Source organism: Triticum aestivum, chromosome 1D (genome assembly GCF_018294505.1).
Source record: "Triticum aestivum cultivar Chinese Spring chromosome 1D, IWGSC CS RefSeq v2.1, whole genome shotgun sequence".
Classification (NCBI taxonomy): Eukaryota; Viridiplantae; Streptophyta; class Magnoliopsida; order Poales; family Poaceae; genus Triticum; species Triticum aestivum.
This window is the reverse complement of record NC_057796.1, coordinates 129624386-129651424: the sequence shown is the minus strand read 5'-3', so window position 1 is coordinate 129651424 and position 27039 is coordinate 129624386. Positions and strand designations below refer to the sequence as shown.

At 44.4% G+C, this 27039-nt stretch overlaps 1 protein-coding gene across 1 annotated transcript; it reads left to right on the top strand.

Annotated features, from left to right (window-relative positions):
• Positions 1-3766: 3766 nt before the first annotated feature.
• LOC123180736 (derlin-1) lies at positions 3767-8221 on the top strand. Its single transcript, XM_044592860.1, has 7 exons — positions 3767-3958; positions 6780-6915; positions 7021-7094; positions 7210-7303; positions 7392-7520; positions 7623-7783; positions 7923-8221. Exons 1-7 carry the CDS (start codon positions 3942-3944, stop codon positions 8032-8034), a joined length of 723 nt encoding a protein of 240 aa, XP_044448795.1. The 5' UTR covers positions 3767-3941; the 3' UTR covers positions 8035-8221.
• Positions 8222-27039: the final 18818 nt, after the last annotated feature.

Here is a 27039-nt window from a genome sequence, read left to right as displayed (position 1 = left end):
TAAGTGTGTGATTGCTACTCTGTTATAAATCTTCCATTTGTACTGTGCATGTCAGCATTACTGATCCAGGGATGACACTGGTGCACAGCAGCACAGACCATTTGAGGTCTGGTCGCTACAACGTGATCCATATCAACTAAACCATGTCCGATCATCACGTGAGATGGAGTAGTTTTCAATGGTGAACATCTCTATGTTAATGATATCTACTATATGATTCACGTTCGACCTTTCGGTCTCAGTGTTCCGAGGCCATGTCTGTACATGCTAGGCTTGTCAAGTTTAACCCAAGTATTCTGCACGTGCAAAACTGTCTTGCACCCGTTGTATGTGAACGTAGAGCTTATCACACCTGATCATCACGTGGTGTCTCGGCACGACGAACTATCGCAACGGTGCATACTCAGGGAGAACACTTATACCTTGAAATTTAGTGAGGGGTCATCTTATAATGTTACCGTTGTACTAAGCAAAATAAGATGCATAAAAGATAAACATCACATGCAATCAAAATATGTGACATGATATGGCCATCATCATCTTGTGCCTTTGATCTCCATCTCCAAAACGCTGTCATGATCTCCATTGTCACCGGCTTGACACCTTGATCTCCATCGTAGCATCGTTGTCGTCTCGCCAACTATTGCTTCTACAACTATCGCTAACGCATACTGATAAAGTAAAGCAATTACATGGCAATTGCATTTCATACAATAAAGCGACAACCATAAGGCTCCTGCCAGTTGCCGATAACTTTTACAAAACATGATCATCTCATACAATAACGCATATCACATCATGTCTTGACCATATCACATCACAACATGCCCTGCAAAAACAAGTTAGACATCCTCTACTTTATTGTTGCAAGTTTTACGTGGCTGCTACGGGCTTCTAGTAAGAACCGTTCTTACCTACGCATCAAAACCACAACGATTTTTCATCAAGTGTGCTGTTTTAAACTTCAACAAGGACCGGCCGTAGTCAAATTCGATTGAACTAAAGTTGGAGAAACAGACACCCGCCAGCCACCTTTATGCAAAACAAGTTGCATGTTTGTCGGTGGAACCGGTCTCATGAACGCGGTCATGTAAGGTTGGTCCGGGCCGCTTCATCCAACAGTACCGCCGAATCAAATAAGACGTTGGTGTAAGCAGTATGACTATGATCGCCCACAACACTTTGTGTTCTACTCGTGCATATCATCTACGCATAGATCTAGCTCTGATACCACTATTAGGGAACGTAGCATACAATATCAAAAAAAAATCCTACGATCACGCAAGATCTATCTAGGAGATGCATAGCAACGAGAGGGGAGAGTGTGTCCACGTACCCTCGTAGACCGAAAGCTGAAGCGTTAGCTTAACGCGGTTGATGTAGTCGAACGTCTTCGTGATCCAACCGATCAAGCACCGAATGTACGACACCTCCGAGTTCTGCACATGTTCAGCTTGATGACGTCCCTCGAACTCTTGATCCAGAAAAGTGTCGACGGAGAGTTTCGTCAGCACGACGGCATGGTGACGGTGATCGTGATGTGATCCGGCAGGGCTTCGCCTAAGCACTACGACAATATGACCGGAGGAGTAAACTGTGGAGGGGGGCACCGCACACGGCTAAGACAACCATTAATGTGCTTTGGGGTGCCCCTGCCCCCGTATATAAAGGAGGAGAGGGAGGAGGCCGGCCAAGGGGTGCGCCATGGGGGTCCTTTCTTTCGGAGGTGGAAAAGGGAAGGAGAGGGAGAGGGAGAAGGAAAGAAGGGCCGCACCCCCTTCCCCTTGTCCAATTCGGACAGCCCATGGGGGGCGTGCGCCACCCCGTGCGGGATCCCCTCTCTCTCCCGTATGGCCCATGTAGGCCCATTACTTTCCCCGGGGGGTTCCGGTAACCCCTCGGTACTCCGATAAATATCCGAAACGTCCCAAACCATTCCGGCGTCCGAATACTATCGTCCAATATATCAATCTTTACTTCTCGACCATTTCGAGACTCCTCGTCATGTCTGTGATCTCATCCGGGACTCCGAACAATCTTCGGTCACCAAAACACATAACTCATAATACAAATCGCCATCGAACGTTAAGCGTGCGGACCCTACGGGTTCGAGAACTATGTAGACATGAACGAGACACATCTCCGATCAATAACCAACACTGGAACCTGGATGCTCATATTGGTTCCTACATATTCTACGAAGATCTTTATCGGTCAAACCGCAATGACAACATACGTTATTCCCTTTGTCATCGGTATGTTACTTGCCCGAGATTAGATCGTCGGTATCTTCATACCTAGTTCAATCTCGTTACCGGCAAGTCTCTTTAATCGTTCCGTAATGCATCATCCCGCAACTAACTCATTAGTCACATTGCTTGCAAGGCTTATCGTGATGTGCAAACATAGAGGGCCCAGAGATACCTCTCCGATACTCAGAGTGACAAATCCTAATCTCGATCTATGCCAACCCAACAAACACCTTCAGAGACACCGTAGAGCATCTTTATAATCACCCAGTTACGTTGTGACGTTCGATAGCACACAAGGTGTTCCTCCGGTATTTGGGAGTTGCATAATCTCATAGAGAAAGGAATATGTATAAGTCATGAAGAAAGCATTACCAATAAAACTTAACGATCGTTATGCTAAGCTAACGGATGGGTCTTGTCCATCACATCATTCTCCTAATGATGTGACCCCGTTCATCAAATGACAACACATGTCTATGGTCAGGAAACTTAACCATCTTTGATTAACGAGCTAGTCAAGTAGAGGCATACTAGGGACTCTTTGTTTTGTCTATGTATTCACACATGTATCAAGTTTCCAGTTAATACAATTCTAGCATGAATAATAAACATTTATCATGATATAAGGAAATATAAATAACAACTTTATTATTGTCTCTAGGGCATATTTCCTTCAGAGAGGTGTGCCAACTCCATCCATAGCAGATCTACTAGTCAACCCAGGCCCTCCACACCACCCCCTCTCGTAGCCCTTCGTGGTCTATGAGCTGGACATCTTTGGGGACTTGCCCCGGGCAGTCGGGGGCTACGAGTACCTACATGTCGTCGACAAGTTCACCAAATGGGTGGAGGCCGTGCCCATCGTCAAGGTCACCGCCAACACCGCCATTAGCTTCCTCCGAGCGATTGTGTGCCCCTTCAGCGTCGCGAATCACATCATCACGGGGAAGACTTGTATGAGATCTCACATTAGGTGAGACCGTGAGATCAACCCCAAAAAATCATATTTAGACATTTAAAAAAACTAAAATTATTATAAAAAACTTTTTAAGGTTGAACCATCAACCATTGATGTGTGTCTATAATTTTTTTGAGAATGTTTGAACATTTAGATTTTTTTCCAAAAAAATGGATCTCATTGATCTCACCTAATGTAAGATCTTACACAAGTCTCCCCCACATCATCACCGACAACAATACATAGTTCACCAGCGCTGCCTTCACCGAATACTACGAAAGGCAAGCTACTTTATTTTCTGATGAATTGTACTCCCTCCGTTTCAAGATAAATAAAAATTAATCATCTATTTTAAAACGGAAGAAGTACCTTTCATCTATTTTGAAACGGAGGGACTACCATCATGGACCGGCCATCTTACCGTCAGGTCCCATAAATCCAACGGCTCGTAGTTCCTCGCCACGTCACAGGAACCACCTCACCACCAAGCCCCGGCCCCGGCCACTGGCGTGCGCCATAGAGCCTACACCTACGTGTCCGAACCACCTGCATGCGTCCGATCATGGATCCGACGGTCCATCTAGCTTCCCCCCTCTGGAAGTCTCGCCAAGCGACTACCACTTTATTCTACTTCTCCGCCCACGCCCAGCGAGCACGAGACTGACGACGAGACCCGAGAGAGGCCGAGACCTGGAAGATCCGAATCCATCGCCGCTCCCCCACGCGACGAGATGTCTTCACCCGCAGAGTGAGTCCTCTCGAATCCTACAGAAGTTTAGCATCGTCTTTTGCTCAATTCTCAAATTCCTAGGCACAGATGCGGTTATTCTTATTGGGATCGATGGTTTGGGCGGGGCGATTAACGGAGGAGCTGGAGAAATATTGTTCGGATTGAACTCTAGTTTCGTATGCTTGAGCTAGTTGGATGTGACTGTGCTGGCTTTGCAAGGGAGCGAGGGGTGGGTGCGGCGGGACACGCTGTAGTGTATTTTAGTGACTTTGTAAATGTTTTTGCGACGAATTTAGTTGTGTTAGGGTTGGGACTACCTTGGAGAGTTAGCGCAGTTTGTTTCGTGTTATTTCGTTGGTCTGATCTGCTTCTTGCTTTACTGTTATATATATACTACACAGCTCGTATCTGGCAAGGTTTGGCAGCCGCCATACCTAAATTTTTCTGCAAATACACCTAGTATACATACCAGTACATGTAAACTTTGTCACTGGGTTTGCGAGTTGTGATTCAGTGTGCGTTAGGCCTGGTTGCTGCCTACTGGTGGGCCTGATGCATTTGTCACTGGGTTTGCGAGTTGTGATTTGACCCCACAAATGAATTAAACACACGAATACATGATCCGACTGGCCTATAAGCATCGTCGTTTTGCTCAATCTGTTCTCTAAAAAAATAGCGACCGCCAGTTACAAAATCCCGGAAAGTCGAAACAATTGTGGAGTTGTGATCACGTGTGCAGGCGGTAGGCACACAACAGCAGCAAGCATAGCGACCACTGGCCGGCCGGTGAGTTGGGCTAGATAGCAAGGATGTGAGAACTACTGGGCTAGTATGCAGAAAACGTCGAAGAGCGAGGGCAAGTACGTATGGAAGATACATAATTGAAACTGAACTTGTTTTGGAGCAAATGTTGTTACCGCCCACCGAACGTTGTTGAAACTAATTGGTTAGTATTAGTTTTTGGTTGTACCTTCCGAACACAAAATAATACATACCTAGTTAGTATTTTATCAAACTCTTGCATAGTTGTATTATACATGGTTTTCTCCTTCATAAATTTTGCCACCCCTAAAAATTATTCTTGCCTTCGCCACTGGGTGTACATAAGAGATTATCCTTGTGAGTTTGTGACATGTATGGGGAACAGTGGGAGCTCGTCTTTCAAACTTGAGCAGGAGGTCATGACTGCCTTTTCTATTTCAGGATAACTGAGCCCTGAATTGGTGATTCTGCCAATTGATTGTTGTGAGTTGTGAGACAGTAAGCAGCTAGGCCGTAGTTCTGGAGCTTAGCGCCAATTCGAAGGGACGCATTGGTTTATAAGCTTGTTGTTTCAATAGCTAATTTGTAGTTCTCATGAACAACAATTCTCCCAGATGCTCGGTTGTTTATGCTGATGTTTTTTTGGGATGGTCCATGGGAGGCTGATGTCCGCTTACACTGATGTTTGCTGTAGTTGGCCACAAGTTTCTCTTGGTTTGTAAATTTTGGTTTCGGAGGCATGGTTCCCAAGTAGCACCAAGTGCAATATTCTGGAATTTCGCCGTCTTCAATATTAAAATGTTCCATAGCTAGTACAGTTCAATAGCCTTTTGGCAGTGAAAAATGCGAAACATCGGATACTAATGTCCTAAAAAAAATCTAGATTTCTTGTACAAAAATGAATTTCTAGACTGGTTAAGAAATGCTTAAATAACTTTATGTCAGTTTTAATAACTTCTGCTCTCATACAAGTGGAGAAGGTATACGTCAAAGGTTGCACGTGAGACCAACTTGATGTCCAAAACAACTTAAAAGAATTGAGGTATTATCTTTTGTGCCGATTTGTTGGGAACCTACTACAGACTCATTGCAACTTGCTTGCAAAGTTGCAATACAATCAGGCTCTGGCCGCTAAGAGCCATCAATGGTTGAAAGTATCCGTGTTGGAAGTTTCCAGGATACACATTTGGTCAGAAGAAGTCACTTTTTGGTATAATTTTGAAATGTTGAACTAATTTTGTATGATTCTCATACACTATGACTGTCTTTGCTTAAAAGGTTGTTATCTAGATTTGTTAACTGAGAACTGAGATTTGGATATGGCAAATTTTGAGCTCAGTTTGACACCAATTAGTTCTCTTGTGTAAGGGCTTTACTCTGTTTATATAGGCTGACTTGATTTTTGTTGGTTTGCCCCATGCATTTATTTTGCACTATTAATGTATATCACCTTAAAGTTTTATTTGCAAAATTCTCTTGTTTGTTCCTTTGTGATAAATACTTCTGATGTGTAATTTAATGTCTTCCGTGATGTACATCACAATTACTGAATCATGATTGTACTGGATGAACTTTTCACTGGAATTAAAAATAGTTTAGATATCTCTAATATTAGAAGACAAGAATATAAATTCTTCACTTCAGCAGCTGCAGTTTAGCTTTGTGGTTCACTTCTAATAGGAAAACAGAGATGATACCCAGCGTGTTGCTGCGGGGATTGATTGCACTATATTTCAATGAGATTTGGTTATATAGAACATGAATATTTGTATTAATAATACGAGAACTGAAACTGAAAATACATGTAATTTATTGTATTTGATTATTGTATAGTAGTAAAAAAATGTTGGGTATAAGTAGCATAATAGAAAGGAAATGGCTAAACATTTTCCCATGAATGGTTGCATGTTGGGGTGGGTTTTCTCCCATGCATGGTGACATGTTAAGATGGGTGCATATTGAGAGAAATAGGTTAGGACGCTGAATCATTATCGCAGTGGATGAGCTATTCATTTTTTTCTGCATTAGTTCAATCTTGGCAGTACGGAAAAATTGAGGACTTAATTTCCTGTTTCAGGTACTACAATTCACTTCCACCAATAAGCAAGGCATATGGGACATTGTGTTTCTTTACCACAGTGCTGGTTCAGCTCCAGATACTAGACCCAGGCCTTCTTTATTTTTCTTATCCCTATGTGTTCAAGAGTTTTCAGGTTAGCATCTGCTCATGCTCTCTCTCTTGCATTAGTTATTTGTAACAAGCGCATTATGATCCTGCTTTGAGATTGTACAATAATCTTCAATTTTGGACCACGCAGATATGGAGGCTATTTACAAGCTTCTTTTTCCTGGGCAAGTTCTCCATCAACTTTGGTATTCGCCTTCTGATGATGTAAGTCTTGTCAATTACCTATTAATCACAATTACTATAAACAGTTACTTTCAGAATATTATAAAGATAAACTGGCAGCTGTTGGTTGAAATTGTTTATGTATGTTGCCATGTAGAGCAAGATATGGTGTGCAGTTGGAGAAGGGTTCATTTGAGAAGCGGACAGCAGATTTCTTGTGGATGATGATATTTGGTGCAACCTCGTTACTGGTTAGTGGCACTCCTACTTGTTACGTGTTACAAACAAATGAATCAATTCTCTTAAGAGTTAAATTTATTTCTATCTTGATTGGTTCAGGTACTGTCTGCTATTCCCTATCTCGAGACTTATTTGTTGGGTATTCCTATGGTTAGCATGCTTCTTTATGTCTGGAGCCGAGAGTACCCAAACTCTCAGATAAGCATGTATGGCCTCGTCCAATTGAGGGTAATGCCTTGTTCTCATACTATTATTAAGTGCTTGATAGTGTCACAGAACTGCCCTAGATTGAATATACTCATGTCGTAAATGTACTTACTATTTGTGCAGTCATTTTATCTACCATGGGCTATGCTTGGATTGGATGTGATATTTGGCTCTCCAATACTGCCTGGACTTTTGGGCATTATGGTTGGACATCTGTACTACTTCTTTACAGTGTTGTATCCGCTAGCTAGCGGAAAGAACTACCTCAAGACTCCTATGTGGGTGTATCCTTATGGTTAATGAAGCATTTTTCTCTCAATCATAGTTACCTACCAACATTGTTTACTACAGCTTTTATGATATTATTACTTCATTCCCAGTGATATATGCTCGTTGGCTCCTTAACATGCTGCACTTGCACAGACACAAGATTGTTGCTCGATTCAGGTTGGGCGTGCAGGCAAACTCTCCAGTCCGGCCAGCTAACACAGGCCCTACTGCCTTCAGAGGAAGAGGCTATAGACTCAATCAGTAGACTGCTGCGACGCCTGGCGATGTACAAGAGGCATGAACAGGTTAACATGGATTCAATCTAAACTCTGTGGCAGCTCTAGGAATCTGGGTTGGGATTTTTCCCATTGAATCTGTAATGTCCTCATCGAATAACTACAGATGTGCACTTGTATTGTACCTGCGAAGTAGAGCTGCATGTCTTCTCTTTCTTTTCTAATACTCCCTCTGATACATATTACTTGTCGCTCAAATGGATCTAGATATATCTATTTGAACGACAAGTAGTACGGATCGGAGGCTGTAGCAAAATCTGCTTATATGATGTTCTCGATTGCACGCATGATCATGTCGTATGCTGTGGGACCTCCTATGCGCCGCCTTTTGCGGCAAATAGCGAGCGCGCCGCACAAGACGCGTGCGACTGGGCCGGCCCAGTGAGAGGCACGCGTGATGTGTCTCAGCGGTAAAAATCGCAAAAAACGAAGTTACCCCCGCGCGTGGACTCGAACCCGCGACGTCTGTTTGCTACACAAGGGCTGCTAGCCACCAGAGCAAGCGGCTGCATATGTCCAATAGAGCATCGCTAATGTATTTAAGAACTTATTATTACTATTTCGGGATAATCCCACTTGCATGTTATTTTCTGTACATGTACGGTAGCATATAGGTTTTTGAACACATTTCGGAAAATACGAAAAGAATATTTGAGGAAATGTGAACAAAATTTGAAATTTCAAACAGATTGTGAAGATTTTGTGAACATTTCAAACAACAAGAACAAAAATTGTGAAGGTGTTTCGACAAAAGTGTACTTTATTATGGAAGTGTTATATTTTGAAAATGCGCCATTTTCTGAATTTCTGAACACATTTTCGGCAACATAAATATCTTTCTGAATACGTGAAAAAATTATGAAATTCTAAACCGCAAACATTATTTGGATTTTTGAACAAATATTTGAAGAAGTAAAACATTTCATGAAATGCTGAACAAAAAATTATAACTACGAACATTTTTAGAATTTAAGGACAAACGTTGAAAAATGGAGTTTTTTTTTGGCAAATTCTGAAAAAAAATTGGAACCACAAACATATTTAAAAATTGTGACGAAATTTTGAAACCTTGAACATTTTTCCAACTGGGAACAAAGTTTAAAATTTCGAATTGTGAACAAATTTCAAATTCATGAACAAGTATTATGAATATTTTTCGAATTTTGAACAAACTTTGAAACCATAACATTTTTTGAATTGTGACCAAATTTTGAAGCATAAATAAAACTCAAATTCGTGAACAAAATTATAAAACCGCGATTTTTTTAAATCTGCAAACAAATTTTGAAACTGCAAACATTTTTTGAATTGTGAAACAATTTTGAAACATGAACAAATTTCAAATTCATGAACAAAATTATAAATTTGTGAACATTTTCCGAATTCTGCACAAATTTTGAAACCGTAATCTTTTTTCTAATTTGAACAAATTTTAAAACATGAATAAATCAAATTTGTGAACAAAATTAAATTTTTTTGAACATTTTTCATATCTATGAACAAATTTTGAAAACCGTGAACATTTTTGGATTGTGAACAAATTTTCGAACATGAACAAATTTCAAATTCATGAACAAAATTATAAAATTATGAATTTTTTTTGAATTGTGAACAAATTGTGAAATATGATGAAATTTCAAAATTCGTGAACAAAATTATAAAATTGTGAACAAAAATTAAAACCGTAAACATTTTTTGAATGGTGAACAGATTTTGAAACAGTGAATATTTTTTGAATTATGCACAAACTTTGAAACCGTGAATTTTTTATGAACTGTGCGCAAATTTTAAATTAATAAAAGCCGAAATAGAAACAAAAGAAAAAAACAGAAAAAGGAAAATGAGAGAAAAGAAAGAAAATAAAAAATAGAATAAACATAATAAAGAAAAAACCGATTCAAGGAACCTTGTAGAAGTTTCCCAAAACCAGAAAAAACCAGCTGGGAACCGCTAGAAGGTTCACAAAACTGGGGGCGTTGGAACGGTTAAACGGGCCGGCCCGTTGCGTCGCTGCTCGATCGCTCGCCTGTGTGAAGCGCCGGCAGTTTGACGCAGCGAGCGGCAAATAGCATTTTCCGTATGATGTGCCTGCTGCTGGCATCCTACATGGGCCGTTGGGTACTGTTGGTGGGCCGTTACTGATTTTGCCGATGTGCCATTAAAGTGTTCAAAACGAAAGAAGTTAAAAGCTTAAGCACTCGTCATGGTAGCTTGTTCCTTGTTTCTACGCCCAGACTCCAGTTGCCCATATGTAGCTCTCTAAAGAGCACACTGAACACTTGAGAGCAGTATTTGAAATACTCAAAATAGAATCAGTTGTGCGCAAAGATGTCCGAATCCACTTTTGGCCAGAAACAAGTGGACTACCTGGGGCACATTATTACTGTAAATGGAGGTGCTTCAGACTTCTAAGTTAAAACAAACCCTTCTACATTACAGGCTATTGCAGCTTGGTCCACACCTGCAAGTGTCACACAACTTAGAAGCTTCATGGTCTTGCAGGCTACTACTGGAGGTTCATTAGAAACTACAGAATTATTTGGAAGCCCCTGTATTAAGCACTGAAGAAAGGTAATTTTAAGTGGACAGGAGCAATGACCCTTTGAACTTCTGAAAACCACTATGACTAGATATGACGTATGAGAAATATTAATGCAACAGCCAACAGGGACAACCCATTGCCTTATATATATGCAGAAAATATGCAGGAAACCTCTTATATATTGGGATAGATACAAAAGGCTACATGACTATATATAGTGTACTAACATAAAGAACCGGAGACACTACTTTGGTGGTACTTCAAAAACTAAAGGTATTCAACATAACTATTGGCTAAATTACTTAGTTACAATTACACAATTGAATACAACGCAAGGAAAAAAAATAAAGTGGCTGATTTGTCCGATCGAATCGGCGACAAACGAGACCACGACAAAGACAAAGAGTTTACCTGGCACATAGACTGCATCGACGTCCATCAAAGATCCCATCAGATCTCTGTGTTCTCCACGCGGGACCTGCATGAGCCACCATTCTCTGAGATGATTTCGACAGATCCCTCGGTAGGGTATCTCGGTGTGGTGATTAGGTCGAAGGGCAAACAGGAGACGATTTTACCCAGGTTAAGGCCCTCTGATAGAGGTAAAACCCTACTCATCACTAGTGCGCGTCGGTCCTAAACAAACGGTTTTTTACCCCTTTCCGCGACGGCATTTGGAACCGTCGCCAAGTGAGTGTGGGCGATAGGGGGGTCTTTCCCACACGACCCAGAAACCGAGCCTTGATGCATACAGTTGTCCCGATATAACCGTTTCCGATATCTCGAATATCCCAAACGCCATTGCTACTCGTTTATGCTCGCATTGCCATCGCAGTCGGAGTTTTGTGGTTCTGCCTAAAACCAGGCAGATTCCAGGCTAGGGTGTTTTCCAGGCAGATTCTAGGCATGGGAGTTTTACGATGCCTGACACATCACAAACAGTTCATGATTATAAACCGTGTACGATGGGTAGACAATCACACGCATTTAGTTTTCCCGCACCGTATGTGATAGTGTAACATCACACACGCTTTGTAAACAGCAACTGTGTGTATGCTTGCACACGTTTCCTCTCTGTGAACCGTCTCGGATTATGGTGTATATCGCAAACGTTTGTGTTTTAGCAACCGTGTGTGCCGTAATGACCTGCACAACGTAATTTCGCCCTAATTTAATTGCTGTTATTTAAAATTGTACCTAATTTAAACTTGAAAGTAGGTTATAGCTTTATTCATATCCATCAGTTTCAAACAACCAATGCATTATTTGATACACAGGTACATATGTTTAAGAATTACATAAGCACCAAATAAAGAATGATGTACCAGGGTTCTATACTTGTACTATTACAGATGGTAAAGAAAGAGGCGACAGACATTCCAGTTGCTGAACAATGTGAAGCTGAATGGCCCTATTGTGCTCTCCTGGATGCAGAAGGCATGCAGGACTCTAGTCCAGCCCCTTGTGATGGCCGGCCGTCAATCATGTAGTTTGAGAGGTAATCTTGAGTAAACTGCTTCAGGATCCACTACAAAAGAAAAAAGATTCAGATATTGTCATCTAACACAACTCATTACGGGCAGTAAAAAGAAGGCTACAGGGTTCTTACTTACCATCCTGCAGTTCACTGTTGTCTTGCATAAAGTGTAAACAAATAGTTCGATTGACATCTTTTGACCCATTTTAATAACAATCTTTATCAGTTTCCTCACTTGATGCTGGTTCATGAATATCTCATTGCCCCATACGCAGAAAGGGTCGAAGTGTGGATCTTTGGCAATGATATATGTACCTAAAAGCACCAAGTTAATATTACAAGGTAAACAACAATTGAAAAATGATGTAGTACAACACTCCATCCATCCCATTATATAAGATTTTATTACATGTATATCTAGACATCATCAGAACATTAAGGTAACACTCTTCCTTGTTGCTATGTAGCCTGGGATTACATATTTAGTCATTCAGTACAATGCATGTTGCTAAACAACAATTGAAAAACGAAAAGGCATGTTAACTGCAATTTCCTTAACAGCAACCAAATATCGTAATTCATAATGGTATTGTTGAAACTGTTATTGATGAAATTGAACTGCACGGCAAATAGTTGCACATATAGAGCATCACATTGTGAAGAACTGAAATAAACAAGTCATAAGGACATCTCTAGGCGATCCTTAAAAAGTTAAAGGACTAAAACCCTTAGTGGATATATATATATATATATATATATACTCCAGCAATTTTTGGCCTTTTCTAGTCAATCCCCTAAGCTTAAAGTTGTAAACTTCAATTTGATCAAGTTCAAAGCAGGTTCAACCGAAAGTAGCATGCATTCAAACATAAACATAGATAGTTTTGCATAACCGAACATAAAACATAAATTTAGACTAAGCTAAACTACTTTCGGTCGAAGTAGAGGTCGAGCCAATCCTTCCTCGTCATGTACGGTGTGCCGTGAGCCGGGTCCGGGCCAGTACCGTTGTCGGGGTCGTTGGGGAAGGCACTCCTCCACTCGTAGACGTCGATCTCCTCGTCCTCGGGGCCCACCTCGATGCCCTCCGCGCCGCCGCCTTCGACCTCATCATCAGAGGAGAGCGCGATAACCTCGCCGCCCTCGGCACCGCCGTCCTCGCCGCCTTCGACCTCGTCATCGGAGGAGAGCGCGATAACTGAGGGAATCCTGGACTAAGGGGTCATCGGGCGTCCGGCCTGTTGGACATGGGGCGGACTGATGGGCTGTGAAGATACAAAGACCGAAGACTCTCTCCCGTGTCCGGATGGGACTCTCCTTGGCATGGAAGGCAAGCCTGGCGTCCAAATATGAAGATTCCTTTTTCTGTAACCGATCTTATGTAACCCTAGATCCCTCCGGTGTCTATATAAACCGGAGGGCTAGGTCCGTAGAGGCAAATAATCATAATCATAGTCATATAGGCTAGACTTCTAGGGTTTTAGCCATTACGATCTCGTGGTAGATCAACTCTTGTAATAATCATCTTTATCAAGATCAATCAAGCAGGAAGTAGGGTATTACCTCCATAGAGAGGGCCCGAACCTGGGTAAACATTGTGTCTCCTGTCTCCTGTTACCATCGACCTTAGACGCACAGTTCGGGACCCCCTACCCGAGATCCGTCGGTTTTGACACCGACATTGGTGCTTTCATTGAGAGTTCCACTGTGCCGTCCTCAAAAGGTTTGATGGCCCCTTCAATCATCTACAACAATGCTGTCCAAGGAGAAGTCTTCCACCCCAGACAGATCTTTGCGTTTGGCAGCTTTGCACTGTGGGCCAACTCGCTTGGCCATCTGGAGCAGATCGATAGCTACACCCCTGGCCGTCAGGTCAGATTTGGGAGCTTGAACTACGTCACGGATATCCGCGGAGACTTGATCTTCGACGGATTTGAGACCATGGTGGCCGCTCCCCGTCACCACGGTGAACATGACTTAAATCTGTCATCGGACTATACCCAGGAGATAGCACCTATAACTGCTCTGGCCTTAGATCCGGAGCAGATCGCGCCATCCGAAGACGGGAAGCTCAACCCCGCCACGGATGCCGCAGTTTCAACAGATTCAGAGCCGCACACAGACCCAACCTCAAGTGGAATCTGTGTCACCGGAGCCTCGGACTCGTTTCCGGCTACAAGTTCCGAACCATGTGCGTCCACGTGCGTCGAGTTCAAGCAGTCATCGATCGTTGAATTCAGCTACACGGACATTTTTCGGCACTCGCCTTTGGGCGACGTGTTAAAATCGTTAAGAGCACTATCCTTAGCAGGGGGCTCACAGCCGAATTATATCCGGTTCGAACTAGAGGCTGATGACGGAGAATTTCGCTTCCCACCCACCGCCCACTTCATAGCCACTGTCAAAGACTTAACCGACACGCTCGATTACGGCTCCGAAGACATCGACGGTATAGACGACGATGCCGATGAGGAGCAGGGCCAAAACCCGCCGTTTATCGGACGCTGGACGGCCACCTCTTCTTACGACGTGTACATGGTGGATGCACCTAAAAGAACTAACGAAGATGACAAAAAAGATCTAGTCGAGGATAAACCTCTTGAGACACAGCCAAAGCGCCGGCGTCAGCGGCGCCGCTCTAAGTCACGTCGGGGAAAAGACAGCAATACCGGCATGGGAGAGAACAATACTCCGGACGATGCCGAAGACAATGAAGATCCCGTTGAGGCAACTTCCGAACAGGAGGAACGGGAAGACGAGCAAGTCATCCCTGATGAACAGGCCATACATGAAGACTCAGAGGACAGTAATGATCTTCCGCTCTCCGAGGATGAGGTGAGCCTTGGCAATGAGGATTTTATCATGCCTGAGGAACCTCTCGAGTAGGAGCACTTTAAGCGCCGGCTAATAGCCACTGCAAGGAGCCTGAAAAAGAAGCAGCATCAGCTTCAAGCTGATCAAGACCTGCTCAACGATAGATGGACTGAGGTCCTGGCAGCCGAGGAATACGGCCTCAAGCGCCTAGCCAAAAGTTACCCGAAACGCAAATTGCTACCTCAGTTCGATGATGAGGCACCGGAGCCCATACCATCATCGCATAATGCGGCTAACCGACCACCACGCAGTCGAGACAAAGCGACAACTCAAGCCGAACACCAGCCCGCCCCACCTCACCGTAAAGGCAGAGATAAAACAGCTCGGGGTTATACATATGACCTTCGGCAGGACCTGGACAGTAGAGCACGACATACCAGATCGATCTACGAATCGCGAGGACGTGCCCCGACACGCGGCGACGACTATCTACTTGGACGTTACAAGCCTAGTCATGCCCGGGCCGATAACCGCAGATGGACTCCATCGGAGCTACGTCGCAATGTGGCCCGATATAGAGGTGCCACACACCCTCTTTGCTTCACAGACAAAGTAATGGAGCATGAATTCCCAGAAGGGTTTAAACCCGTGAATATCGAATCATATGATGGAACAACTGATCCCGCGGTATGGATCGAGGATTTCCTTCTCCATATCCATCAAATACCTTCCACTAAAACTCAAAGGGCCAGCTCGGCACTGGTTAAATAGTCAGCCTGAAAATTCTATTGGCAGCTGGGAGGATTTGGAAGACGCCTTCCGCGACAACTTCCAAGGTACATATGTCCGGCCACCAGATGCCGATGACTTAAGTCACATCGTCCAGCAGCCCGGAGAGTCAGCCAGGAAGCTCTGGACTAGGTTCTTAGTTAAAAAGAACCAAATTGTCGACTGTCCGGACGCGGAAGCCCTAGCGGCCTTCAAACACAGCGTCCGGGACGAGTGACTCGCCCGCCACCTCGGTAAAGAAAAACCAAAATCCATGTCATCCCTTACCGCTCTGATGACCCGCTTTTGCACGGGAGAAGGCAGCTGGCTCGCTCGTAGAAGCAACAACGCCAGCGATCCGGGCACTTCCGAAGTCCGAGACGGCAACGGCAAGCCACGACGCAGTAAACACAAACGTCGCAATGATAATGAAGGAACACACGACACAGCGGTCAACGCCGAATTCAGCGGCACCAAATCCGGTCAACGGAAAAAGCCATTCAAGGCAAACAGAGACGGACCATCCAATTTAGAAAAGATATTGGATCGGCCCTGCCAGATTCATGGCAACCCCGATAAACCAGCTAATCACACCAATAGAAGTTGTTGGGTCTTCAAACAGGCCGGCAAGCTCAACGCCGAACACAAGGGGAAGAGGCCACCCGGTGATAGCGACGACGAAGAGACTCACCAACCAAATACCGGGGATCAGAAGCAATTTCCCCCCGAAGTAAAAACAGTGAACATGGTATACGTGACACACACCTCTACAGGGGAGCATAAGAAGCGCTCCCTCTGAACAGAGGATCATACTACGGTTACTTCAGCCGAAGTACAAAGCGGTCTTATTAAACCGCATACCTCGTCGACCATTAAGCCGCCGGTCTCCATTCAACAGGACCGACCAATTTCGGAGCTGGACTAGCAGTTTGGCTTCCGCCGTCCGCCTCATATACCTGCGAAATCTGTACCGCGCATACATAACTATGCACTTAAAATACCTTGGGCATCAGCGGAAGCACAATACGGACGGGCCTACAAGTACTCCCATAACCTCCTTCTTTTTTCTTTTCTAACTACTCTTTCTTTTTCATTATCCTTTACCATAGGTGGCTCAAAGGCTGGTCATCTCATGGACTCTATCATAGTTCGGGTTCGTACATTCACCCAAAGGCTACTCCTGTTAAGGAGCCCCTTCACCGAGGAAAGGCGGCACAGACGTGCGACAGGAGGTCCAAAACAACTTTTTGTAGACCGCACTCTCTATTTTGCGAGCCTGTAAGTGCCTTTTTCCTCAGTTGTCGACCCCTGGCATGTCAAATAGCCGGGGTTGTGGCGTTATTATCTATAAAATGACGATTGGCATATCACTCAGGTTCCAGTGAACATAATCCGTATCCAGTATTCACTTTTCTCTAAAGAACTGAATTTTGCTCCTTTGGTTGTTTCACACACGCACCCCGACATAACTTGACAGGGGCTCGGTATGGGAACAAAATGAGTTGCCAACAAGTCCGAACAGCTTTATAGCATACTTCGGCGTCGCGAGTGTCGGTGTCAAAACTGGCGGATCTCGGGTAGGGGGTCCCAAACTGTGCATCTGCGGTCGATGGTAACAGGAGACGGGGGACACAATGTTTACCCAGGTTCGGGCCCTCTCTATGGAGGTAATACCCTACTTCCTGCTTGATTGATCTTTGATGAATATGAGTATTACAAGAGTTGATCTACCATGAGATCGTAATGGCTAAAACCCTAGAAGTCTAGCCTGTATGACTACTATTATGATTGTCCGCCTCTACAGACCTAGCCCTCCGGTTTATATAGACACCGGAGGGATCTAGGGTTACATAAAGTCGGTTACAGAGAAAGGAATCTTCATATTTGGTCGCCAAGCTTGCCTTCCACGCTAAGGAGAGTCCCATCCGGACACGGGTAGAGTCTTCGGTCTTTGTATCTTCACAGTCCATCAGTCCAGCCCGTGGCTAACAGGCCGGATGCCCGAGGACCCCTTAGTCTAGGACTCCCTCAGTAGCCCCTGAACCAGGCTTCAATGACGAGGTGTCCGCCGCGCAGATTGTCTTCGGCATTGCAAGGCGGGTTCCCCTTTCCGAATACTCCAAGATAGTCTTCGGACGCAACGAACGTGTCCGGATCTGCAACACAAGTACCACACGCAACCACAGAGAGTATAATATTTCACGAGTCCAATCTGCTGACAACTTTTTGTAATGTGACATCATGTCTGCCCCGTCATTATTTCAAACCTTTTTTGTCCTACCGTTCCACGTTTCGAGGCGCGGTTTTTATTGGCATGTCTTGTCGAAGCAGAGATCGTGTCCCCTTATCGCGGGATTCTCATCAATACGAGCGTGGGTAACCCAACCGTTCCATTGGGATTATTCCTTCGAAATAGGCAGGTTTTCAGGCTTAGGAGGAGGCGTTCGATATCCGTTGCCTTTATAAAGGAGCCAAGGGCCGTCTCTTTCTTTTACGCCGAGCCCTTCCAACCTCGAGTTCCAGCACCCAAGGTTCGACTTCATTGCTTCCAGCTTCCCAATCATGTCCGGACCCAACCCACAGGGCCGATGGGTGGCTTCCTCTGTTACAGAGGAGGACATTGCGAAGCTCTGGGCGGCTAGATACCTGACCGCGGAGATCCCCCACAGGCTTCCTACTCAAGGACGGGTTATTCTGACTCCCAGATCCGGCAAGAGGGTCGTATTCATCTCTCACTTCCTCCGAGGGCTAGGATTCGCTCTTCATCCCTTCGTCCGGGGGCTCATGTTTTATTGCGGACTAGATTTTCATGATCTAGCCCCAGATTCTTTCCTCCACGTCTCGGTGTTTATCATCACGTGCGAGGCCTTCCTTCGTATTCCCCCACACTTCGGCTTATGGCTCAAGACCTTTAGTGTGAAGCCGAAGGTAGTCGACGGGAAACAGGCGGAGTGCGGCGGTGCTATAGTGAGCAAGCTTACCAATGCTCTCTGGCCAAAAGGCTCCTTCGCCGAAACTCCCAACTATGGCAGTGGGAGTGGTTTTACGTCACTGAACCCCGCGGTACCAAGTGGGTGTTGGAAATATGCCCTAGAGGCAATAATAAAATGGTTATTATTGTATTTCCTTGTTCATGATGATTGTCTATTGTTCATGCTATAATTGTATTAACTGGAAACCGTAATACATGTGTGAATACATAGACCACAACATGTCCCTAGTAAGCCTCTAGTTGACTAGCTCGTTGATCAATAGATGGTTATGGTTTCCTGACCATGGACATTGGATGTCATTGATAACGGGATCACATCATTAGGAGAATGATGTGATGGACAAGACCCAATCCTAAGCATAGCACAAGATCGTGTAGTTCGTTTGCTAAGAGCTTTTCTAATGTCAAGTATCATTTCCTTAGACCATGAGATTGTGCAACTCCCGGATACCGTAGGAATGCTTTGGGTGTACCAAACGTCACAACGTAACTGGGTGGCTATAAAGGTACACTACAGGTATCTCCGAAAGTGTCTGTTGGGTTGGTACGAATCGAGACTGGGATTTGTCACTCCGTATGACGGAGAGGTATCTCTGGGCCCACTCGGTAATGCATCATCATAATGAGCTCAATGTGACTAAGTAGTTAGTCACGGGATCATGCATTACGGAACGAGTAAAGTGACTTGCCGGTAACGAGATTGAACGAGGTATTGGGATACCGACGATCGAATCTCGGGCAAGTAACATACCGATTGACAAAGGGAATTGTATACGGGATTGATTGAATCCCCGACATCGTGGTTCATCCGATGAGATCATCGTGGAACATGTGGGAGCCAATATGGGTATCCAGATCCCGCTATTGGTTATTGGCCGGAGAGGTGTCTCGGTCATGTCTGCATGGTTCCCGAACCCGTAGGGTCTACACACTTAAGGTTCGGTGACGCTAGAGTTGTTATGGGAAATAGTATGTGGTTACTGAAGGTTGTTCGGAGTCCCGGATGAGATCCCGGACATCACGAGGAGTTCCGGAATGGTCCGGCGGTGAAGATCGATATATTGGACGAAGGGTATTGGAGTCCGGAAGTGTTCCGGGGGTACCAGGCTATGGCCAGCATGACCGAAAGGTGTTTCGGGAGCCCCGGCAAGTGTTGGAGGGCCTCATGGGCCAAAGGGGAAGGGGCAAACCAGCCCACTAAGGGGTGGTGCGCCCCCCACACCCTGTCCCACGTTACTTGGGGAGGTGGGGCGCCTCCACCTGGCTTGGGAGGCAAGCCTCCACCTGCTTGGCTTGGGGGGCAAGTCTCCCTAGGATTTTCCCTAGGGAGATCCAATCTGCTTGGCCGCCGCCCCCTAGGGGAAACCCTAGGGCGCCTCCCCCTCTCCCCTTGCCCCTATATATAGTGGAGGGGTGGGAGGGCAGCCGCACCTCTTCCCTGGCGCATCCCTCCCTCCTCATACACCTCCTCCTCCTCCTCCGTAGTGCTTAGCGAAGCTCTGCCGGAGAACCACGAGCTCCATTGCCACCACGCTGTCGTGCTGCTGGAGTTCTCCCACAACTTCTCCTCTCCCCTTGCTGGATCAAGAAGGAGGAGACGTCCCCGGGCTGTACGTGTGTTGAACGTGGAGGCGCCGTCCGTTCGGTGCTAGATCGGATCTTCCGCGATTTGAATCGCTGCGAGTACGACTCCATCAACCGCGTTCTTGTAACGCTTCCGCTTAGCGATCTTCAAGGGTATGAAGATGCACTCCCTCTCTCTCGTTGCTAGCATCTCCTAGATTGATCTTGGTGACACGTAGGAAAATTTTGAATTATTGCTACGTTCCCCAACAGTGGCATCATGAGCCAGGTCTATGCATAGATTCTATGCATGAGTAGAACACAAAGTAGTTGTGGGCGATGATTTGTTCAATTTGCTTACCATTCCTAGTCCTATCTTGATTCGGTGGCATTGTGGGATGAAGCGGCCCGGACCGACCTTACACGTACACTTACGTGAGACAGGTTCCACCGACTGACATGTACTTGATGCATAAGGTGGCTAGCGGGTGTCTGTCTCTCCCACTTTAGTCGGATCGGATTCGATGAAGAGGGTCCTTATAAAGGGTAAATAGCAATTGGCATATCACCGTTGTTGCTTTTGTGTAGGTAAGAAACGTTCTTGCTAGAAACCCATAGCAGCCACGTAAAACATGCAACAACAATTAGAGGACGTCTAACTTGTTTTGCAGGGTATGCTATGTAATGTGATATGGCCAAAAGGATGTGATGAATTATATATGTGATGTATGAGATTGATCATGTTCTTGTAATAGGAATCACGACTTGCATGTCGATGAGTATGACAACCGGCAGGAGCCATAGGAGTTGTCTTAATTTATTGTATGACCTGCGTGTCAATGAAAATGCCATGTAATTACTTTACTTTATTGCTAACCGTTAGCCATAGTAGTAGAAGTAATAGTTGGCGAGACAACTTCATGAAGACACGATCATGGAGATCATGGTGTCATGCCGGTGACGAAGGTGATCATGCCGCGCCTCGAAGATGGAGATCAAAGGCGCAAGATGATATTGGCCGTATCATGTCACTTTATGATTTGCATGTGATGTTTGTCATGTTTACATCTTATTTGCTTAGAACGACGGTAGCATAAATAAGATGATCCCTCACTAAAATTTCAAGAGACGTGTTCCCCCTAACTGTGCACCGTTGCGAAGGTTCGTTGTTTCGAAGCACCACGTGATGATCGGGTGTGATAGATTCTAACGTTCGCATACAATGGGTGTAAGCCAGATTTACACATGCGAAACACTTAGGTTGACTTGACGAGCCTAGCATGTACAGACATGGCCTCGGAACACAAGAGACCGAAAGGTCGAACATGAGTCGTATAGTAGATACGATCAACATGGAGATGTTCACCGATGATGACTAGTCCGTCTCACGTGATGATCGGACACGGCCTAGTTGACTCGGATCATGTATCACTTAGATGACTAGAGGGATGTCTATCTGAGTGGGAGTTCATTAAATAATTAGATGAACTTAATTATCATGAACATAGTCAAAAGGTCTTTGCAAATTATGTCGTAGCTTACGCTTTAGTTCTACTGTTTAAGATATGTTCCTAGAGAAAATTTAGTTGAAAGTTGATAGTAGCAATTATGCGGACTGGGTCCGTAAACTGAGGATTGTCCTCATTGCTGCACAGAAGGCTTATGTCCTTAATGCACCGCTCGGTGTGCTGAACCTCGAGCGTCGTTTGTGGATGTTGCGAACATCTGACATACACGTTTTGATGACTACGTGATAGTTCAGTGCGTAATGTTGAACGGTTTAGAATTGAGGCACCGAAGACATTTTGAAACGTCGCGGAACATATGAGATGTTCCAAGAGCTGAAATTGGGATTTTAGGCTCGTGCCCACGTCAAGAGGCATGAGTCATCTGACAAGTTTCTTAAGCCTGCAAACTAAGGGAGAAAAGCTCAACCGTTGAGCATGTGCTCAGATTGTCTGAGTACTACAATCGCTTGAATCGAGTGGGAGTTAATCTTCCAGATGAGATAGTGATGGTTCTCCAAAGTCACTGCCACCAAGCTACTAGAGCTTCGTGATGAACTATAACAAATCAGGGATAGATATGATGATCCTTGAGCTATTCGCGATGCTTGACACCATGAAAGTAGAAATCAAGTAGGAGCATCAATTGTTGATGGTTAGTAAAACCACTAGTTTCAAGAAGGGCAAGGGAAAGAAGGGATACTTCATGAAATGGCAAATCAGTTGCTGCTCTAGTGAAGAAACCCAAGGTTGAACCCAAACCCGAGACTAAGTGCTTCTGTAATGAGGGGAACGGTCACTGAAGCAGAACTACCCTAGATACTTGGTAGATGAGAAGGTAGGCAAGGTCGACAGAAGTATATTGGATATACATTATATTAATGTGTACTTTACTAGTACTCCTAGTAGCACCAGGGTATTAGATACTGTTTTGGTTGCTAAGTGTTGGTAACTTGAAATAAAAGGCTACAGAATAAACGGAAACTAGCTAAAGGTGAGATGACGATATGTGTTGGAAGTGTTTCCAAGGTTGATGTGATCAAGCATCGCATGCTCCCTCTACCATCGAGATTGGTGTTAAACCTAAATAATTGTTATTTGGTGTTTGCGTTGAGCATAGACATGATTGGATTATGTTTATCGCAATACGGTTATTCATTTAAGGAGAATAATGGTTACTCTGTCTATTTGAATAATACCTTCAATGGTCTTGCACCTAAAATGAATGGTTTATTGAATCTCGATCGTAGTGATACACATGTTCATGCCAAAAGATATAAGATAGTAATGATAGTACCACATACTTGTGGCACTGCCACTTGAGTCATATTGGTATAAAACGCATGAAGAAGCTCCATGTTGATGGATCTTTGGACTCACTCATTTTTGAAAAGATTGAGACATGCGATCCATGTCTATTAGTATATATGCATGAAGAAAGTCCATACAGATGGATCGTTTGGACTCACTTGATTTTGAATCACTTGAGACATGCAAATCATACCACATGGGCAAGATGACTGAAAGGCCTCGTTTTCCGTAAGATGGAACAAGAAAGCAACTTGTTGGAAGTAATACATTTTGATGTGCGCAGTCCAATGAGTGCTGAGGCATGCAGTGGATATCGTTATGTTCTTACTTCACAAATGATTTGAGTAGATGATGAGTATATTTACTTGATGAAACACAAGTCTGAATTATTGAAAGGTTCAAGTAATTTCAGAGTGAAGTTGAAGATCGTCATGACAAGAGGATAAAATGTCTGTGATATGATCACAGAGATGAATATCTGAGTTACGAGGTTGTCACACAATTAAGAAATTGTGGAAATTGTTTCACGACTAATACCGCCTGGAACACTATAGTGTGATGGTGTGTCCGAACATCATAACTGCACCCTATTGGATATAGTGCATACCATGATGTCTTTTATCGAATTACACTATCGTTTATGGGTTAGGCACTAGAGACAACCGCATTCACTTTAAATAGGGCACCACGCAATTCCGTTGAGATGACACCATATGAACTATGGTTTAGAGAAACCTGAGCTTTCATTTCTTAAAAGTTTGGGGCTGCGACGCTTATGTGAAAAAGTTTCAGGCTGATAAGCTCGAACCCAAAGCGGATAAATGCATCTTCATAGAATACCCAAAACAGTTGGGTATACCTCCTATTTCAGATCTGGAAGCAAAAGTGATTGTTTCTAGAAACGGGTCCTTTCTCGAGGAAAAGTTTCTCTCGAAAGAATTCAGTGGGAGGATGGTGGAGACTTGATGAGGTTATTGAACCATGACTTCAACTAGTGTGTAGCAGGGCACAGGAAGTTGTTCCTGTGGCACCTACACCAATTGAAGTGGAAGCTTATGATAGTGATCATGAAACTTCGGATCAAGTCACTACCAAACCTCGTAGGACGACAAGGATGCGTACTACTTCAGAGTGGTACGTAATCCTGTCTTGGAAGTCATGTTGCTAGACAACAATGAACCTACGAGCTATGGAGAAGTGATGGTGGGCCCGGATTCCGACAAATGGCTCGAGGCCATAAAATCCGAGAGAGGATCCATGTATAAAAACAAAGTGTAGACTTTGGAAGAACTACTTGATGGTCGTAAGGCTGTTGGGTGCAGATGGATTTTAAAAGGAAGACAGACAATGATGGTAAGTGTCACAATTAAGAAAGCTCGACTTGTCGTTAAGATGTTTTCCGGCAAGTTCAAGGAGTTGAATGCGATGAGACTTTCTCACTCGTAGCGATGCTAAGAGTCTGTTGGAATTATATTAACAGTTACTGCATTATTTATGAAATCTTGCAAATAGGATGTCAAAACATTGTTTCCTCGACGATTTCCTTGAGGAAAGGTTGTATGTGATACAACCAGAAGGTTTTGTCAATCCTGAAAGATGCTAACAAGTATGCAAAGCTCCAGCAATCCTTCTAAGGATTGGAGTAAGCATCTCGGAGTTGGAATGTACGCTTTGATGAGATGATCAAAGATTTTGGGTTTTTACAAAGTTTATGAGAAACTTGTATTTCCAAAGAAATGAGTGGGAGCACTATAGAATTTCTGATGAGTATATGTTGTTGACATATTGTTGATCAGAAATGATGTAGAATTTCTGGAAAGCATACAGGGTTATTTGAAAAGTGTTTTTCAATGGAAAACCTGGATTAAGCTACTTGAACATTGAGCATCAAGATCTATAAGGATAGATCAAAAACACTTAATAGTACTTTCAAATGAATACATACCGTGACAAGATTTTGAAGGAGTTCAAAATAGATTAGCAAAGAAGGAGTTCTTGGCTGTGTTACAAGGTGTGAGTATTGAGTAAGGCTCAAGACCTGACCACGACAGAAGAGAGAGAAAGGATGAAGGTCGTCCCCTATGCTTTAGACGTAGGCTCTACAATATGCTATGCTGTGTACCGCACCTGGAGTGTGCCTTGCCATGAGTTAATCAAGGGGTACAATAGTGATCCAGGAATGGATCACATGATAGTGGTCGAACTTATCCTTAGTAACTTGTGGACTAAGGAATTTTCTCGATTATGGAGGTGGTAAAAGAGTTCGTCGTAAAGGGTTACGTCGATGCAAACTTTGACACTAATCCTGATGACTCTGAGTAGTAAACCGGATTCGTATAGTAGAGCAGTTATTTGGAATAGCTCCAAGTAGCACGTGGTAGGTACATCTACAAGATGACATAGAGATTTGTAAAGCACACATGGATCTCAAAGGTTCAGACCCGTTGACTAATAACCTCTCTCACAAGCGGGATATGAACAAACCCCATGGGTGTTGGATTCATTACAATCACATAGTGATGTGAACTAGATTATTGACTCCAGTGCAAGTGGGAGACTGTTGGAAATATGCCCTAGAGGCAATAATAAAATGGTTATTATTGTATTTCCTTGTTCATGATGATTGTCTATTGTTCATGCTATAATTGTATTAACTGGAAACCGTAATACATGTGTGAATACATAGACCACAACATGTCCCTAGTAAGCCTCTAGTTGACTAGCTCGTTGATCAACAGATGGTTATGGTTTCCTGACCATGGACATTGGATGTCATTGATAACGGGATCACATCATTAGGAGAATGATGTGATGGACAAGACCCAATCCTAAGCATAGCACAAGATCGTGTAGTTCGTTTGCTAAGAGCTTTTCTAATGTCAAGTATCATTTCCTTAAACCATGAGATTGTGAAACTCCCGGATACCGTAGGAATGCTTTGGGTGTACCAAACGTCACAACGTAACTGGGTGGCTATAAAGGTACACTATAGGTATCTCCGAAAGTGTCCGTTGGGTTGGTACGAATCGAGACTGGGATTTGTCACTCCATATGACGGAGAGGTATCTCTAGGCCCACTCGGTAATGCATCATCATAATGAGCTTAATGTGACTAAGTAGTTAGTCACGGGATCATGCATTACGGAACGAGTAAAGTGACTTGCCGGTAACGAGATTGAACGAGGTATTGGGATACTGACGATCGAATCTCGGGCAAGTAACATACCGATTGACAAAGGGAATTGTATACGGGATTGATTGAATCCCTGACATCGTGGTTCATCCGATGAGATCATCGTGGAACATGTGGGAGCCAATATGGGTATCCAGATCCCGCTATTGGTTATTGGCCGGAGAGGTGTCTCGGTCATGTCTGCATGGTTCCCGAACCCGTAGGGTCTACACACTTAAGGTTCGGTGATGCTAGAGTTGTTATGGGAAATAGTATGTGGTTACCGAAGGTTGTTTGGAGTCCCGGATGAGATCCCGGACATCACGAGGAGTTCCGGAATGGTCCGGCGGTGAAGATCGATATATTGGACGAAGGGTATTGGAGTCCGGAAGTGTTCCGGGGGTACCAGGCTATGGCCAGCATGACCGAAAGGTGTTTCGGGAGCCCCGGCAAATGTTGGAGGGCCTCATGGGCCAAAGGGGAAGGGGCAAACCAGCCCACTAAGGGGTGGTGCGCCCCCCACACCCTGTCCCACGTTACTTGGGGAGGTGGGGCGCCCCCACCTGGCTTGGGAGGCAAGCCTCCACCTGCTTGGCTTGGGGGGCAAGTCTCCCTAGGATTTTCCCTAGGGAGATCCAATCTGCTTGGCCGCCGCCCCCCTAGGGGAAACCCTAGGGCGCCTCCCCCTCTCCCCTTGCCCCTATATATAGTGGAGGGGTGGGAGGGCAGCCGCACCTCTTCCCTGGCGCAGCCCTCCCTCCTCATACACCTCCTCCTCCTCCTCCGTAGTGCTTAGCGAAGCTCTGCCGGAGAACCACGAGCTCCATTGC

Coding starts and splice junctions, on each gene's coding strand:
- LOC123180736 (XM_044592860.1), top strand. Junction 7,304..7,391: donor TTGGTGCAACCTCGTTACTG/GTTAGTGGCACT, acceptor TGATTGGTTCAG/GTACTGTCTGCTATTCCCTA. Junction 7,521..7,622: donor ATGGCCTCGTCCAATTGAGG/GTAATGCCTTGT, acceptor CTATTTGTGCAG/TCATTTTATCTACCATGGGC.